The sequence below is a fragment of the Phocoena phocoena genome, chromosome 9 (assembly GCF_963924675.1).
Source record: "Phocoena phocoena chromosome 9, mPhoPho1.1, whole genome shotgun sequence".
In the NCBI taxonomy this organism is placed as follows: Eukaryota; Metazoa; Chordata; class Mammalia; order Artiodactyla; family Phocoenidae; genus Phocoena; species Phocoena phocoena.
The window spans coordinates 100,476,397-100,492,871 of record NC_089227.1 but is presented as its reverse complement, the minus strand read 5'-3'; the positions used below and the strand labels follow the sequence as shown (position 1 = coordinate 100,492,871).

General features: G+C 40.8%; 1 protein-coding gene across 10 annotated transcripts in view; it reads left to right on the top strand.

Moving 5' to 3' along the window:
- Positions 1-15,373, top strand: part of PRKAG2 (protein kinase AMP-activated non-catalytic subunit gamma 2) — a 279,228-nt gene extending 263,855 nt beyond the window's left edge. For all 10 annotated transcript variants that reach the window (XM_065884011.1, XM_065884010.1, XM_065884008.1 and 7 more), the window contains 6 exons: positions 837-963; positions 3,612-3,777; positions 4,094-4,131; positions 8,592-8,738; positions 11,569-11,662; positions 15,342-15,373. In XM_065884011.1, the coding sequence (XP_065740083.1) occupies positions 837-963; positions 3,612-3,777; positions 4,094-4,131; positions 8,592-8,738; positions 11,569-11,662; positions 15,342-15,373 (604 nt within the window). The remainder of the gene's footprint in view (positions 1-836; positions 964-3,611; positions 3,778-4,093; positions 4,132-8,591; positions 8,739-11,568; positions 11,663-15,341) is intronic.
- Positions 15,374-16,475: the final 1,102 nt, after the last annotated feature.

Genomic DNA, 16,475 nt, shown 5'->3' with positions numbered 1-16,475 from the left:
TTGTTGGTCCAAAGGACTGAGAATGAACTAGGAAGATGGTCATACTGAGCAGTTTGAAAGTCCAGATCACCTGCAGCAGAAACCCACTAGGGAGTTCATTAAAGCTGCAGATTTCTGGGCTCTTCTCCCAGTCAGTCTTTGGACGGTTTTAGTGCCCCGGAATGTGCATTAAAACAACTCCCCCAGGGGTCCCAACGTGCACTGAAGTTGAAAAATCAGTCTCCTTAGGCACTGGTCCAGAGGTGGTCAGAGGATGGGGCTGCCCACAAGTGTTGACCCAAGCCTTCTGGGACAGCTCGGATACATTTTCAGAAATAAAAGCATTCTTAAAACTAGTGCACTAGTGAGAAAAAGTGGAATATTGATTTTTATTATTTTATTTCCAAGTCCTAAAAAACAGCTCCACCCAGCACACCTCCTCGTCGGCAGTCACAGGAGAAGCTGGAGCAGCCAGCAGTGGGCAGGCTGAGCACAGAAGCGGCCAGTGCAGGGGGCCCCGGCCACAGTGCCCTCTGTTGCCAGGGTCGTCCATTAGCTTCCCGAGGGGTTAGCTTCTGTCATTTCTCAAATAAAAGCATCAAACCTGCTATTAAAAAACTGCTCTCCTAGAGATTTTTATAGTCCACACTTGGATTTGAAGCTCATTAACAGATTACGGAAAATCGAAACTTTTGCTGAGATCTCCAGTTTAAAACTTCTCTAGAACGCTGTTTTAGGTCAGTCAACCTTTTAGTATTGTAATTTAAAGACACAAAGTACGTTTAAAGCAGGGGTGGTCCAAAGTTTTCTAATTCTTCTTTAAAGCCTCCTAACAACTGTAATGGCTTTTCCCGCAGCCTCTTCGATGCTGTACACTCGTTGATCAAAAATAAAATCCACAGATTGCCAGTTATTGACCCTATCAGTGGGAATGCACTTTATATACTTACCCACAAAAGAATCCTCAAGTTCCTCCAGCTTTTTGTAAGTAGTTTTTAGTGTTTCTAAAGACATAGCTGCATCTACTTTAATTTACTTCAAGTAAATTGGCTCCTGTTACCCTCATAGAAGAAACCATTAGTTTTGAGGTCTCCGTTTCTAAACTTCAGTTTCTCAACTCACTACTATTTGAACTGTACATTCTCAAAGTTGATTCCAGTTAAAAAGTAATCACCTTTCAGTGCAAATAAAAACACTTGGAATTCTCTATTTAAGTGAGAATATTTTATCACCTAAATTGAGGAGAAGCAAAGCAGTTCGCGAGTCAGTCTGATTAAGGAACTGCTTGCCCAAGATAGCTTGAGCCAGACTGCCTTACGATGCTTTACTGGTGTCATGGTTGGGGACATGCTCAGAAGTCCTGGCCCCAGGATGGTCTTATTATTTACTGCAGCAGTGACAGAAAAGCCCAAAGCAAATAAAATTTTGACAACAGAATACCATGTTGGTCCAAATCAGGGCTATATTGTCTGTAGGTTTTCTCAATTGCATCGGAAATGAGATGGCTTCATAATCGTCCAAAACTCAGAACCTCTTCGGTCGGCAGTATTAAAAAGAGGCTCAGAAGGGCCGGAGTGTTCACAGGGGGGCTTCAATTTTTTCCTTTTAATTACATGCACTGAAGTTGAGGTTATAAGTAATTGGTCAACTAGAACCAGTAAGGGGCCTCATTCATAGTTCAGAAGAGATCATATTAAGAATCATTTTTTTAAAAGAATTTAGTAGACATTAAAAATCTACGTCAAGTTAGCTTTCCTGTCTTCTCCACAGCTTCAAATTAGGAAATAAAGCAGCATTCTAGTGTGGCGTGAAGGAGCCCAGGCTGCTCCGACAGCACCGCAGAGGATTTAAGTGATGGGGAGAAATGCCTTGTCCATCAAACCAGCCCTATATTTTAATCGTCTGTGTAAATGTAACAGTCATCATGTTTAAATAAACACTAAGAAAGAATTTAGGAAGGAGAAGAGTGATTTACAAAAAAGCATGAAGTTTGGTAAAGAGGCAGTCTAGGGAAGAAGAATTAAGGAGGCGGGGACATTGTTGGTCAGACTTCCTGTCTGCCATGGGCTGAACGCATGCAGTCGCCTTGGCACTGAGCTTTAACAGGACCCAGGACCCAGGGCGGGGCTGTACCAGGCCCTTAGCCCACGTACCCCTTAGAGTCGCCATTTTAAAACAGTACTAATCAGGAGAGGAGCTAAACACTGTTACGCATGACGCTGTGTCAGGCACTTCACATGATAAATCTAATCCTAGCCACCACCCTCTCAGGTAGGTATTTTTATTCATCTGATTTGGAAGCGATAACATTCAGCAAGGTTGCGTAGCTTTGCCACGGTTGCCGGTGGTGGTGGTGGTGGAGCAGCCCTCCCTCTAACAGCTCCGTCCATCCGTGTCCAGAGGCGGCTTAGATCCTCGGGCTCAGGGCGCCTGGCTCACAGGGCCGACGGCACCCGGAGGCCCTTAGCATTTCCGTGGCCGCGCTGCCGACGGGGAGGCACAGCCTGAGACAGGCCTTTGGCATCTTCTCCTCTACAGCAAGTAGAGGAGGTGGCCTCTGCCAGTACTGCCTTATATTTGGGCCAATATGGTAATTAGAATCATGCTGTTAGAATATTCAGCTAGGGATTTTCCGATAAAAATGAAGAATTTTAAATAAACTCCAGAACCTGATTTTTACTGCCTTGAGATCATGTTCCGAGAAAAAGTAGCGTTGCCCTTAAGAGACGTTTGACAGTCAGCCTAAGTGTGCAGATGGAACAGGGGTTTATCCTGCATCGAGATGGGCTAGATGACCTAATAGGTCTTTCTTTTTTTCTCTCTAAATTTCTAGGATTCTCATGATTTGAATATTGATGAACTCTTTGACTTGAACATTTTGTTTCTTCTAATTGTTCATCTTTTCCTGATAATTATAAGGTACACCAGGAGGATGGAATCAACTGTACCCTTTATAAAAGGTGGATTTTTGAAACCATAGACCTTATTTTGTTTTAGTCAAACATGATCCTAGACTTCTCTCTTCTGACTTCGCCCTCCTCCTTTAAGACAGCCCGTGAAAAGTTAACTTTTAAATGTTCTTTTAATTCTGTTCAGTTGGCTTGTTCTTGTTCCTAGTAGACAAAAATTGGAGTCCTCCAATGGAGAATTCAGGACGTAGAGGTGGGATGGTGTGGGAACTAGCGTAGCAGCTCAGACAGCCACCATCAGACGCTTTGGGTTTGGAAATGTGTGGGTTCTTAATAAACATTACCTAATGATGACAGCAGGACAATGAATTTAACATGAATAATTTAAGAAGATTCTCAGTGGCTGATGGGTCTTAATTTCCAAATAGACCTGTTGTTCCCTCCTGTCCGGTTTTCCAGTGGGTGAAGAGAAGGAGAAAATGTTACAGTGTTAGTGCTTTGCAGTATTTTTACTACGTAGTTAAGTATAAGCATAAACATATAAGCTGGTTTGAACAGAAGACACAGTTCTCGTATGTAACATTTTCATGTTAATTCAGATTTCCGGGTGGATTGTTAGAAAAGACTAATTTGTTGCACGTAGTTTTTCATCGAATGTGGACATGTGAACACTGAAAAGGTCTGCTCTGGCTCTAGAGCATCTGTGCCCGTCTTCCTGTCTAGATGTCTGATATGCCAAAGCCTGCTTTCATGAAGCAGAACCTGGGTGCACTCGGAATCGGGACCTACCACAACATCGCCTTCATACACCCAGACACTCCCATCATTAAAGCCTTGAACGTCTTCGTGGAAAGACGAGTGTCAGCCTTGCCTGTTGTGGACGAGTCAGGTCTGTGTGCTGGGCCGTACCAGTTGAACAGAAACAACGGTTTATCTCCTTAGGGTAAAACTATTGTTAAATGACCTGGCATATCAGATAAGTGGGGAAATGAAAACTTAGACCAAGGAGTACTCAGGAGAATAAGAATTTTATACTGGCTTATTTTCACATTTTCCATTAAGATATGATTTCATGTCCCTTTTAAAATAGTCAAGTTTATTTTGTTTAACAGTATTTAATTCTTAGTAAATATCTAGTTAAGATTGATATTAAATGCTGTTTTTTGTTTCTAAGACATTATTCTAACATACATTTTTATTTTTAGGAAAAGTTGTAGATATTTATTCCAAATTTGATGTAATTGTAAGTATTTTTAATTTTGTTAAACCTGTCATCTAGAATGCATTTAAAGCGTATTCATTAGTCTGTTTTTTGTGACTTTTCCTATTTTAATAATTCCTAGCTTCTTTGAGGATGAGGACCTTATCAGAGAATTCCATAGACTCCCCAACAGTAACTGTACTTTTAATATTCATTGGTTTAGCAGTGAATAACATATTAGTAGCATTTTATTTTTTTAACGTTTTATGTTGGAATATAGCCGATTAACAATGTTGTGACAGCTTCAGATGCACAGCAAAGTGGCTCGGCCATACATATACATGTATCCATTCTCCCCCAGACTCCCCTCCCATCCAGGCTGCCACATAACATTGAGCAGAGTTCCCTCTGCTATACAGTAGGTCCTTGTTGGTTATCCTTTTCAAATATAACAGTGTGTACTTGTCAATCCCCAAATCCCTAACTATCCCTTCCCTCCATCTTGCCCCTGCCCCGTAACCATAAGTTCATTCTCTAAGTCTGTCGGCTCCGTTTCTGTTTTGAAAATACATTCATTTGTATCATTTCTTTTTAGATTCCCCATATAAGCGATATCATCCGATATTTCTCATTCTCTGTCTGACTTACTTCACTCACCATGACAATCTCTAGGTCCATCCGTGTTGCTGCAAATGGTATTATTTCATTTCTTTTCATGGCTGAGTAGTACTCCACTGTATATATGTATACCACATCTTCTTTATCCATTCCTCTGTCGATGGACATTTAGGTTGCTTCCATGTCTTGGCTACTGTAAACAGTGCTGCAATGAATATTGGGGTGCATGTATCCTTTTGGACCATGTTTTTCTCCGGATATATGCCCAGGAGTGGGATTGCAGGGTTGTATGGTAGCTCTATTTTTAGTTTTTTAAGGACCCTCCATACTGTTCTCCATAGTGGCCGCACCAATTTACATTCCCACCAACAGTGTAGGAGGGTTCCCTTCTCTCCACACCCTCTCCAGCATTTACTGTTTGTGGATTTTTGGATGATGGCCATTCTGACTGGTGTGAGGTGATACCTCACTGTAGTTTTGATTTGTATTTCTCTGATCATTAGCGATGGTGACCATCTTTTCATGTGCCTCTTTGCCATCTGTATGTCTTCCTTGGAAAAATGTCTATTTGGGTCTTATGCCCTTTTTTTTTTTTTTTTGGCGGTACACGGGCCTCTCACTGTTGTGGCCTCTCCCGTTGCGGAGCACAGGCTCCGGACGCGCAGGCTCAGCGGCCATGGCTCACGGGCCCAGCCGCTCCGTGGCATGTGGGGTCTTCCCGGACCGGGGCATGAACCCATGTCCCCTGCATCGGCAGGTGGACTCTCAACCACTGCGTCACCAGGGAAGCCCCTTATGCCCATTTTTTGATTGGGTTGTTTGTTTTGATATTAAGCTACATGAGCTGTTTGTAAATTTTGGAGACTAAATCCCTTGTCAGTCTCATCATTTGAAAATATTTTCTTCCAATCTGTGGGTTGTCTTTTCGTTTTATGGTTTCCTTTGCTGTGCAAAAGCTTGAGTTTAATTAGGTCCCATTTGTTTATTTTTGCTTTTATTTCCATTATTCTGGGAGACGGATCGGAAAAGATATTGCTGCGATTTATGTCAGTGTTCTGCCTATGTTTTCCTCTAAGAGTTTTATAGTGTCTGGTCTCACATTTAGGTTTTTAATCCATTTTGAGCTTATTTTTGTGTATGGTGTTAAAGAATGATCTAATTTCATTTTTTTTACATGTGGCTATCCAGTTTTCCCAGTACCATTTGTTGAAGAGACTGCCTTTCCACCACTGTATAGTCTTGCCTCCTTTGTCATAGGTTAATTAACCATAGGTGCGTGGGTTCATTTCTGGGCTTTCTATCCTGTTCCATTGATCTACAGTTCTGTTTTTGTGCCACTACCATACTGTTTTGATGACTACAGCTTTGTAGTATAGTCTGAAGTCAGGGAGCCTGATTTCTCCAGCTCCATTTTTCTTTCTCAAGATTGCTTTGGCTATTTGGGGTCTTTTGTGTCTCCATACAAATTTTAAGATTTTTTTTGTTCCAGTTCTGTGAAAAATTCCATTGGTAATTTGATAGGGATTGCACTGAATCTGTAGACTGCCTTGGGTAGTATAGTCATTTTGACAATATTTATTCCATTCCAAGAACATGGTATATCTTTCCATCTGTTTGTGTCTTCTCCAGTTTCTTTCATCGGCATCTTATAGTTTTTGGAGTACAGGTCTTTTGTCTCCTTAGGTAGGTTTATTCCTAGGTATTTTATTCTTTTTGATGCAGTGGTAAATGGGATTGTTTCTTGAATTTCTCTTTCTGATCTTTCATTGTTAGTGTGTAGAAATGCAGCAGGTGTCTGTGTATTAATTTTGTAGCCTGCAACTTTACCAAATTCATTGATGAGCTTTATAGTTTTCTGGTAGCATCTTTAGAATTTTCTGTGTATACTATCATGTCATCTGCCAACAGTGATTTGGATTCCTTTTATTTCTTCTTCTTCTCTGCCGTAGCTAGGACTTCCAAAACTGTGTTGAATAAAAGTGGTGAGAGTGGGCATCCTTGTCTTGTTCCTGATCTTAGAGGAAATGCTTTTAGCTGATCTTAGAGGAAATGCTTTCAGCTTTTCACCCTTGAGTATGATGCTACCTGTAGGTTTGTCATATATGGCCTTTACTATGTTGAGGTAGGTTCCCTCTATGCCCACTTTCTGGAGAGTTTTTATCATAAATCGGTGTTAAATTTTGTCAAAAGCTTTTTCTGCATCTATTGAGATGATCATAGGTTTTTATTCTTCAATTTGTTGATATGGTGTATCACACTGATTGATTTGTGGATTCTGAGAAATCCTTGATCATGGTGTATGATCCTTTTAATGTATTGTTGGATTCAAATTGCTAGTATTTTGTTGAGGAGTTTTGCTTCTATGTTCATCAGTGATACTAGCCGGCAATTTTCTTTTTTAGTGGTATCTTTGTCTGGTTTTGGTATTAGGGTGATGGTGGCCTCACAGAATGAGTTTGGGAGTTTTCCTTCCTCTGCAGTTTTCTGGAACAGTTTCCGAAGGATAGGTGTTAGCTGTTTTCTAAATGCCTGATAGAATTCACCTGTGAAGCCATCAGGTCCTGGCCTTTTGTTTGTGGTTTTTTAATTACAGTTTCAATTTCAGTGCTTGTGATTGGTCTGTTCATATTTTCTGACTCTTCCTGGTTCAGTCCTGGGAGACTGTACCTTTCCATATTAGTAGCATTTTATAATTCTTTGTCTTTTCAGTACGTGAGTCACTTATCCGTTACTACAGCATGTGTATGTGTTAAATAGTCATGTTTCTATACCAGAGGCATTGATTCATTCTGCCAACAGGCATGTGCTTAGTGCACAGGTGGATTCCTGGTCACCCACATCCCACTACTTGCTAATTGGGAACAGCTGTTCTGAAGAGGCCAGCAAATGTATTTAATAACATTATGTAAAGTTCTGTTTTTTATTCCCTGGTTTAAATTTACTAGATTGATTTTGGTCCTACATCCTTCCACTCCATACTTTTCCCCCATTCATTTAAATTCATTTCCTTAGAGTTTTACATTATTTCTAAGAAAGGGAACTGAAACATTGATAGCCCCAAACCTGCATACCGTTTTTTTTTGCCTTAATATTGACCATAGCATTAAGTATTCTTTTGTAGCTGTCTCAGACCCTTTTGTTTCATCTTATTCTATTTAACATAACAGACACCAAAAAAATAGGCTTATTGGAATTTGGTTGGGTGGGACCCTGTAAGGTTAATCAGAACCTTGAGCAGCCACTCCGATCTACAGGGCTTCCTCCGTGATCACCCCCTGCAAAGTCTTTCTAGCAAAAGCCTTGTTCCCTAGCCCTGGGGACTTCTCACCCTTTGCAGGTGTTACTCCACCTCTCAAAACACTGTTCATTCAGGGAACATAGGGTAAAAGTGGGGGGATAAGTTAGGAGTTTAGGACTAACAGATACAAACTACTGTATATAAAATAAACAACAAGGCCCTACTGTATAGCACAGGGAACTATATTCAATATCTTATAGTAACCTATAATGAAAAAATATATATATAAATAAGTCACTTTGCTGTACACCAGCAACTAACACTACATTGTAAATCAACTATACTTCAATTAAAAAAAAAAAAAGAACCCTATAGGGTAAGGATAGGGGAATCTTCTGTAGGACATACAGTCAGAATTTAACCGTTTTAAATGGTTGCTTCATAATAAAAGGTACACCTTATAAGCTTTAAATGATTATTGATAAGATGATGAAATAACAGTACTGATGGCATGTCATAAGCTGGTACAGTGGTACTAAGTTATGATAAACATTCATGTTTTTAAACAACAAGCTGCTTTGAACTAACTTTGGTCATTAAATGTGAATTGAAATGAAGGATATAACTCACTGTTACTTTATTATAGAACCTTGCTGCTGAAAAAACATACAACAACCTAGACATCACAGTGACCCAGGCCCTGCAGCACCGGTCACAGTATTTCGAAGGCGTAGTGAAGTGCAGTAAGCTGGAAGTACTGGAGACCATCGTGGACAGAATAGTGAGAGCCGAGGTAAAGTGGCTGCATCCGGTTCTCTCCCCACCTCCCCATCTGCCATGGGCACCTAACTAGGAAACAGTGCCCCAGGAATTCTGAGTCACAGGACCAGCCCGTGAGGCAGCCTTCCAGTCCAGTCCTGTGACACAGTCTCCCTGCTCCAGAACCTAGCACATGTCTTGGCACATAGTAGGTCATCTGTGAATGTTCACTGAATTGAATTTAATTTATAAGTCCTGACATCATAGCTGAATCAAATAAAGATACTTTCATCGTTTTAAAACATACTTGAGAAAACAGAAGTCCCAAGAGCTTTAAGTTTCATTCGAGTATTGATGAATTTAAAGCTAAAAATGTGTAATTATGCGGTCTTAACAAGTAAGTCAATAAAATGTATTCTGATCTTTTTTTTTTTTTAAGTTAAACACCCTGCTCCGTCCTCAGCAGAGCTGACTCCCCAAGCTTCAGCTGCCATGGCTTTTACCCTGTTTCACTAGTCTCAACATGAAGTCTTTTTCTACTTGAATTTAACATCCATTACTAGTTTTCCAGAGGGTTCTAATTGACTTAGGAATACATCTAAGGTTTTTATTGTTCTTTTGTATATGCCTTTTGAAGATCATAAGCAGAAATAGGTAAGACATTCCTCCCTAATTTTAAGGACAATGGACCACATCCATCTGATGGAATCCTTTATAACAATTAAAAATCATGTTAAAGGAGAATACTGTTGATATGGAAAAACAATATCTCGCTAAGAGAAAGGCCAGTTACTATATATAGTGTGATGCTTTGTGTTGACATGTGTGCACGTGCATAGAAAAGAGACTAGAAAGACTCGCACCTCAGTATTAACACGGCTGTTTCTGGGAGAACGCCAGCACGCCTTCGTGTTCCCAAGACCCCTGTTTGAGCATGTGCTACTGTCAGGTAGGAGAAGAAAGTGATTGGCTTGTCCTGCAAGTCCATCTGGTGAGCAGCGCAAACTTTAATATGAAAATAGGTCATTGAGGGAAATACAGGTGTATTAAAGTTTTCTCAGGTTACCCACCTTGACTTTTTTTGTCATTAATTTTTTTCACTATATGACTCCTAGTTGGGGGACAAACCAGTTTTTAGCTTCAACATGTGTGTGTGTGTGTGCGTGTGTGTGTGTGTATATATATATATAATATACACACACATACACACATATACGCACCCACATACACATATATACGCACACACACACATATATACGCACATACATATATATACGCACGCACACATACATACACATATACACCATATATACACACATGCACACACACATATATGCACACACGTATATATGCACACATACACATATACGCACACATATATACATACACATGTATACACACATACATACACGCGCACACATAGATATACACACACATATATATACGCACATATTTTATATATATAGTATATTTTTGGCTGCACTGAGCAGCTTGTGGGATCTTAGTTCCCCAACCAGGGACTGAACCCAGGCCCTCAGCAGTGAAAGCACAGAATCCTAACCAGTGGACCGCCAGGGAATTCCCAGCTTCAACATATTTTGTTAGGAGAAGGGTATACAGTATCAGCGATGATTTGGTTTATTTATATGACAAATACCACACTAGCTTTTAGAAAAGAAACATTCGTAAGTTTAGACTCAGCAACAGATGATAATATTTTTGGTGGTCATTTCTGTGTGGCAGAACTAATTCTAAGTGAAATGGTTTCCCCTTGACCTTCAGTAGTTCAAAAGATAGTTATTTATCATTATTAAATGTTAACAACAAAATATGTCTAGTATAGAATATATAGCATTCTCTGGCCCTAGATGTAAATCAACTTATGATTAAAGTTAATAAGATAATTGTGTTATATCACAGGGTTATTGAAGAACATAACTTTTTCTAGAGAAGCTTTTAAAAGAAATTTATGTTGATTAGCATGAGAAAGATGACAAAGTGATTTTTTTCTCTTTTAACCTAAAAGAAGCTATGATGTCAGAAGCATCACCGGCACAGTATCATTAGAGACAAACTATAAAAGTGATTTCCCCGCTCCTCCCATCTCCCTCCTGGGCCGCCCATTCTGTACCGGCGGGTTTTAACTGTTCAGTGTGGAGAAGAGGATCTCCAGGGTAACCGACTGGCATGTGGTTGCCTCAAGCCTAAATTCTAAAGCTTTTAAATCAGAGAAGCGTGATGCTCTCTCCCTCCTTTCCTGTTTTAAGGACACTTTGCTGTAGTAATACCTCAGAACATTGTCCACTCACTTATAAGAGACTTTCAAGTAGAAAAGAAGATGTGAATGTTATTTATTTCACTTGATTATAGTTGATCATTCTCTGACTGTTATTCTTAATATATGAACTTCATAGAGAAAAGGGAAAATATAATCTAAGAGCAGTGACCTTTTATTTAGTTTCACTGCTTATTTGGACTTCTCTCCCAGGTAAAAACAGTTATCTGATAGTTAACAGAAACCGAGATACAACTTTTAAACATTAAAAACCGTTTTAGAGATTAGAGCCACATGAAGCAGCTACTGTGATACTTCATGCTTTGAATTTATCTTTCATATATTAATATTTTGAAAATAGAAAACTCAGCAGGACATATCTGGCTACTTTTTCTTAAAAGTAGTCAAGCAAATCAGCATTGCATTTTAACAGAGCCAAGACCATTGCATGGCTTTGTGCACTGTTACTTTCTCTCATTTGTGGGATCTGTTCATTGTATAGCACATGAAAGACTTTTTTTCTAACGTCCATTTTAAACCTTTACTTATTTCAACTTTCACACGTGGCCTCCCTTCCTCTTGTTTGCAGGTCCATCGGCTGGTGGTAGTAAACGAAACAGACAGTATCGTGGGTATTATTTCCCTGTCGGATATTCTGCAAGCCCTGATACTCACCCCTGCAGGTATAAATGCCAGTGTCTGACCTTTACTGTAAGTGTGCAGGGAGCCGGGGCAGGGGCGGGGATGCGGGGCAGCAAGCCCTCCCTCGCCCACCTGCCAGCCTCACCTTTCTGTGCAGTACTTTGTAAACCATTTTCATTTTCTCTGTGGTTTTGAAAAGCTTATAGAAAGTATTCTGACTTAAGAGCATCCTGTCGACACCCAGAAGTGCTTAAGTAATCGAGGATTCATTGCCATGATCGTCATAACCTTGCCCATTAAAAAGTGAAGACCTCCTCAGTTTTGCTTTATGTTTAGGGCTACTAACTGGAAATCAGGAGGGAAATTCTTTGGGACCTAAGTATTGAAACCATCTACCCTTCAAAAAGAAAAAAAAAGCTTACTAGTAGTGAGTATATAAAAGTTTGACCTACGCAAACTTTTTTCCATTAATAGTGTATGGAAATTACGTTAACTGCCAAACATCGGTGACTAAACTCATTTTCTGCCAGATTAACTCTAAGCAAACCCTCAGGTCACAGTCAGGGAGCCCGTGAGGCAGGGGGAGGGAGGGGCCTTTGGTGTTTCTCCTGTGTCACACAGTTTAATTGTTTAATGGCTGGAGGGGTCCTAAAACCACCAGCCCTCCACTTCCCCTCCCCACCCACACGAAGTACAGACAACCCAGCCTCAGGCCTCACAGAACAAGGCCAAGACAGGAGACTAAACCATGTGCCCTTTGAACTCTTAGAAGTTAAACATTAAAATGTGCCTTTACTAGGGTATTGATTTTTCTTTAGTTCAGAAATCAATCACACTGGCTAAGACTAGTTTTTATAGCCTGGAGATACCCACCCGAAAAGGAATCCCCATCACCAGCGAGAAACAGATCGCACTGATTAAGTGAAAAGGGCAGGGGCGTGATTCCGGGGGGCGGTGACTCCCAGCGGGCTGTAGAGGAGCAGCAGCTGGACATTGTTAGAAACGCACAGGTGGGGCCCAGCCCATGTCTGCTGAGTCAGAAACTCTAGACACGGGGCTTGTTGCAGTCATTTTCAAATGTCAGATACGTGAGAACCTGACAGTCATGGTAACCTCTTTTTAATCATTACATAAGTTTTAGTACAGCATTCGAGTTCAACGTGTGTGCACACTACAGAGTGATCACCCCCCAAGACCAGCTATCATCCACCACCATACAGCTGAGCCTCTCACCCACTGCAGCCACCCCCACCCCCTTTTCTTCTGGTAACCACTGTTGTGTTCTCCATGTTCTTCTGTTGTCTTTGTTCATCAGTTTTGGCTTGGGTCTTTTTAGATTCCACATATGAATGAAACCATATGGTATTTCTCTTTCTCTGTCTTGATTTATTTCACTTAGAAATAAGTGAAAGATCCATCCATGTTCTCAGAAATGGCAGGATTTCATTTTTGGTTTTTTTATGGCTCATGATAATCTCTGTAGTCATGAGAAAAGGACTAAAAGATGTGAGACTGTTCACAGCATTACTTGTAATAACCTCAAACTGGAAATAACCCAAATATCTTTGAGCAGAAGAACGGACAGACTGCATTCTGTCCATTAGTGGAATGCATTGATGGTGAACACACATAGCTGTATCGGACGGTGGTTGAACCCCACAGACGAAACAGAGCAAGGAAGCAGGACCAATGCAAAGAGTATGATTGCATTTATATACAGTTGACCCTTGAACAACATGGGTCCACTTATACGTGAACTTTTTTCAATAGTAGATACTGCAGTGCTACACAGTCCACGGTTGGTTGAATCCACAGACACCGAACTGCGGATATGGAGGGGAATCGTGGATACAAAGGATAAGTTGTGTGTAGCGCCCCAGTGTTGTTCAAGGGTCAGCTGTGCAGCTCCTCTGTGCATGTTAGGAAAAGGACTCATCTCCAGGCAGGCTCGTCCCCACAGGGACGTAACTTGGCACCTTCAGAAAAAGACGCCCCTTTTCTAGTCAGCTGGCCCTGGGCCAAGGCACACAGCTTGCCAGGCTGAGTCAGGCCAAATGTCAACTCGCTTCTGTCCCCGTGGCCAAGATTCTTTGTGATTACCAATTCAGAGTAAGCAATTCTTTATCCTCTCTATGTCTTGGTGTCACAAACCATAAGAATGAGAAGGTTCGCCTGGATGAGTTTAAATTTCCATCCAAATTTGATATTTCAAAAATTCTAAATTATTAATGCAAGTCAGCATTAATGAAAATGCAAGGAGGAAACCTGTTCCACAGCTGGATTTGGAATGTTTGTTACCACAGAAATAAATATTGTAAAGACAGGGATAGTCGAATTAGAATTCTTTGTAGCACGGTGTGTATAACGCTGTTCATTTAGGAAAATCCCCTGTATTCCTAATAACCGGATTACCGGGAGCGGCGCTGTCTTGGAAGAGAGGGAGCGCCTCCATCAGATCAGACGCTAGCATACTCGGGTGACCGTGTGGTGCGAGCATCAGACTAGAGGTCCAGCCTGGGCAGCCCAACCCCGCTGTCCCCTCGGAGCTGTGCGAGTGTGGGCCAGCTTGCTGCTCACCTGTGTAGCCTCCGTCCCTCCCTTCAGCTATAGGATGAGCAGCACTGACACAGGCCTAGTGGCCCTCCAGAGATACTCTGATTGAAACCACAGCCGTGTGTGAACGCCGTGCACCGTCAGACCCCATACCCGGGACAAGCCCCATACCCGGGACAAGCCCCATACCTGGACAAGCCCTGCTGAGTGGATGTTTATGGAATAATCAGTAAGAGATGCTTTTTAAAAGAATCCGCTATTATGTGAATAAAAGGTACCGGTGGTTATTCTTTTCACCAGATAATGGACACAATTCCCCATTAAGGATACTGATTTGATATAATAACATCTTCTCTTTTTTAAAAAGTTTTTAGCAGTAGTTCACTGTCCAGCCTAATTCAGACTATCCAGACAAACCTAAGTATCCACATGTGCAGCTCGTGAGTAAACAGCCTGATGGCAGCAGCTACAATTTTAGCCCCTTATTTTTATAGAGTGTTGATCTCTTTCAAAGTTGAGTGTCTTCTAGTGTCTGATGAGAAAATACAGAATCTGTTGTAACGAAAAAAATGGCAGCTCCACCTCCCAACCTATTTCAGAATATCCTGGCAAGGTGAGAGTAGGTTTTACGTGCAGTTACTGTAAGCATGCTTAATGCTTTTACGTTTTTATAAGTATGTACAACAGAAATACTTTGCACCTTCGCTAGAACTTAAATACATATTTCTTTTAAAAACTTTTAGCAGTAGAACCCTCTTCTTTTCCAAATTAAACCTTGCATATTTAGAATTATGATACGCAGGGAATTCCCTGATGGTCCAGTGGTTAGGACTTCGCGCTTTCACTGCCGTGGCCCAAGTTCAATCTCTGGTCCGGGAACTAAGATCCCTCAAGCCTTGTGGCATGGCCAGAAGGGGGAAAAAAAAAAAAAAAAAAAAAGAGTTCTAGAATTACGATATGCAAAATGGATTAAAAGCGTGCTGCACTGATGGCAGGTGGGGATGGGGAGCCTGGAGCTCACCTGCTCATTCCCCACGTCTCCTAAGGCTCTGCAGGTGCGGGTAGGTGCCACCAGGCAGAGAACCACCACTGCGCCCATATAGGACATGCACAGCTGCAACGTATTTTTATATGGCTTTGAAACTTTCCTTTCCTATCTCCTAATAGGTGCCAAGCAGAAGGAGACAGAAACCGAATGACAACCGTGAGTGGAGGAGCCCTTGCAGGAGAACTTGAACAAAGATGCTGGGTCACGCTTTGCCTCATGAACACTGACCGCGATAGAACAGAGTCCAATGGCTGAGAATGTGTATCAGGGTTTAGTGATGGGTGTTTTTTCCAGTGATGTTGAAACTAAGCATAAAAAAGAAAGATTTTGTGTTTGAAGATGCGAGCTTGCATTAAAAGACTCTTTTCAGACCGTTGTCTGAAAGATTTCAGATGCTGTATGTCATTAAAGTGCACTGTGTCCTGAATTTCTATTATTTTTCATTTTAAAGAATTCACTGGTATCTAACAGGTAATATGACATAAGGCGAGTGTGTGGCATATTGAGATCTAGTGCCTTATGTCAGAACAGCGATATGTCATCACTACTGCCCATCGCAGCTGGAGCGTCCTTGTGAACTGACACTGCTGGAGTGTGAACGTCTGAACCTTTACCAAATCAGTTTGTTTTCATTAGATTTGTTGAATAGCTGTAATTTGAATATAAATAATTACTTTATAAAACTTTAATGATGGTTTTATGTGTTAGTGTTCTGTTCTGAACTGTAGTGTAAACAAGGCTGATTTACAACAGCTTTATTTATTTTTACTTTCATGCAATTTTTTACACATCTTTTGGTGGGTAAACTTCACCGTACCCATTAATAAACCATTGGTTGCTATTTTAAAAGGGCGAAATTCTCATTAAGTTTGATCTGGAAAGGATACGACTTCTCTAATAGCCACTGTTAGGTTTTAAAAGCTGAAGTTTCTAACAGCATTTGTGGGAACCTCTCTGTGGGGCTGCAAACAAAGTGCCGGGAAGATGTCTATTTTTTCTTGTGTTTTGACATGAAAATCATGACGTTTGTGTGATTGCTGATGTGATTGTTTTGTAAATTTTACTGTGGCATATACAGTATTGTCATATGGTGAGGAGAAACACAATGTTTCCTAATGTAAGTGCTCTGAAAATGTTGACACTATATATATAGATATACATATATATGTGTGTGTGTGTGTGTGTGTGTATATATATATATATATGAGTATAGTTTGGTTTTTTGTTTTGGGGGGTTTTTTTGCAGATTGAAA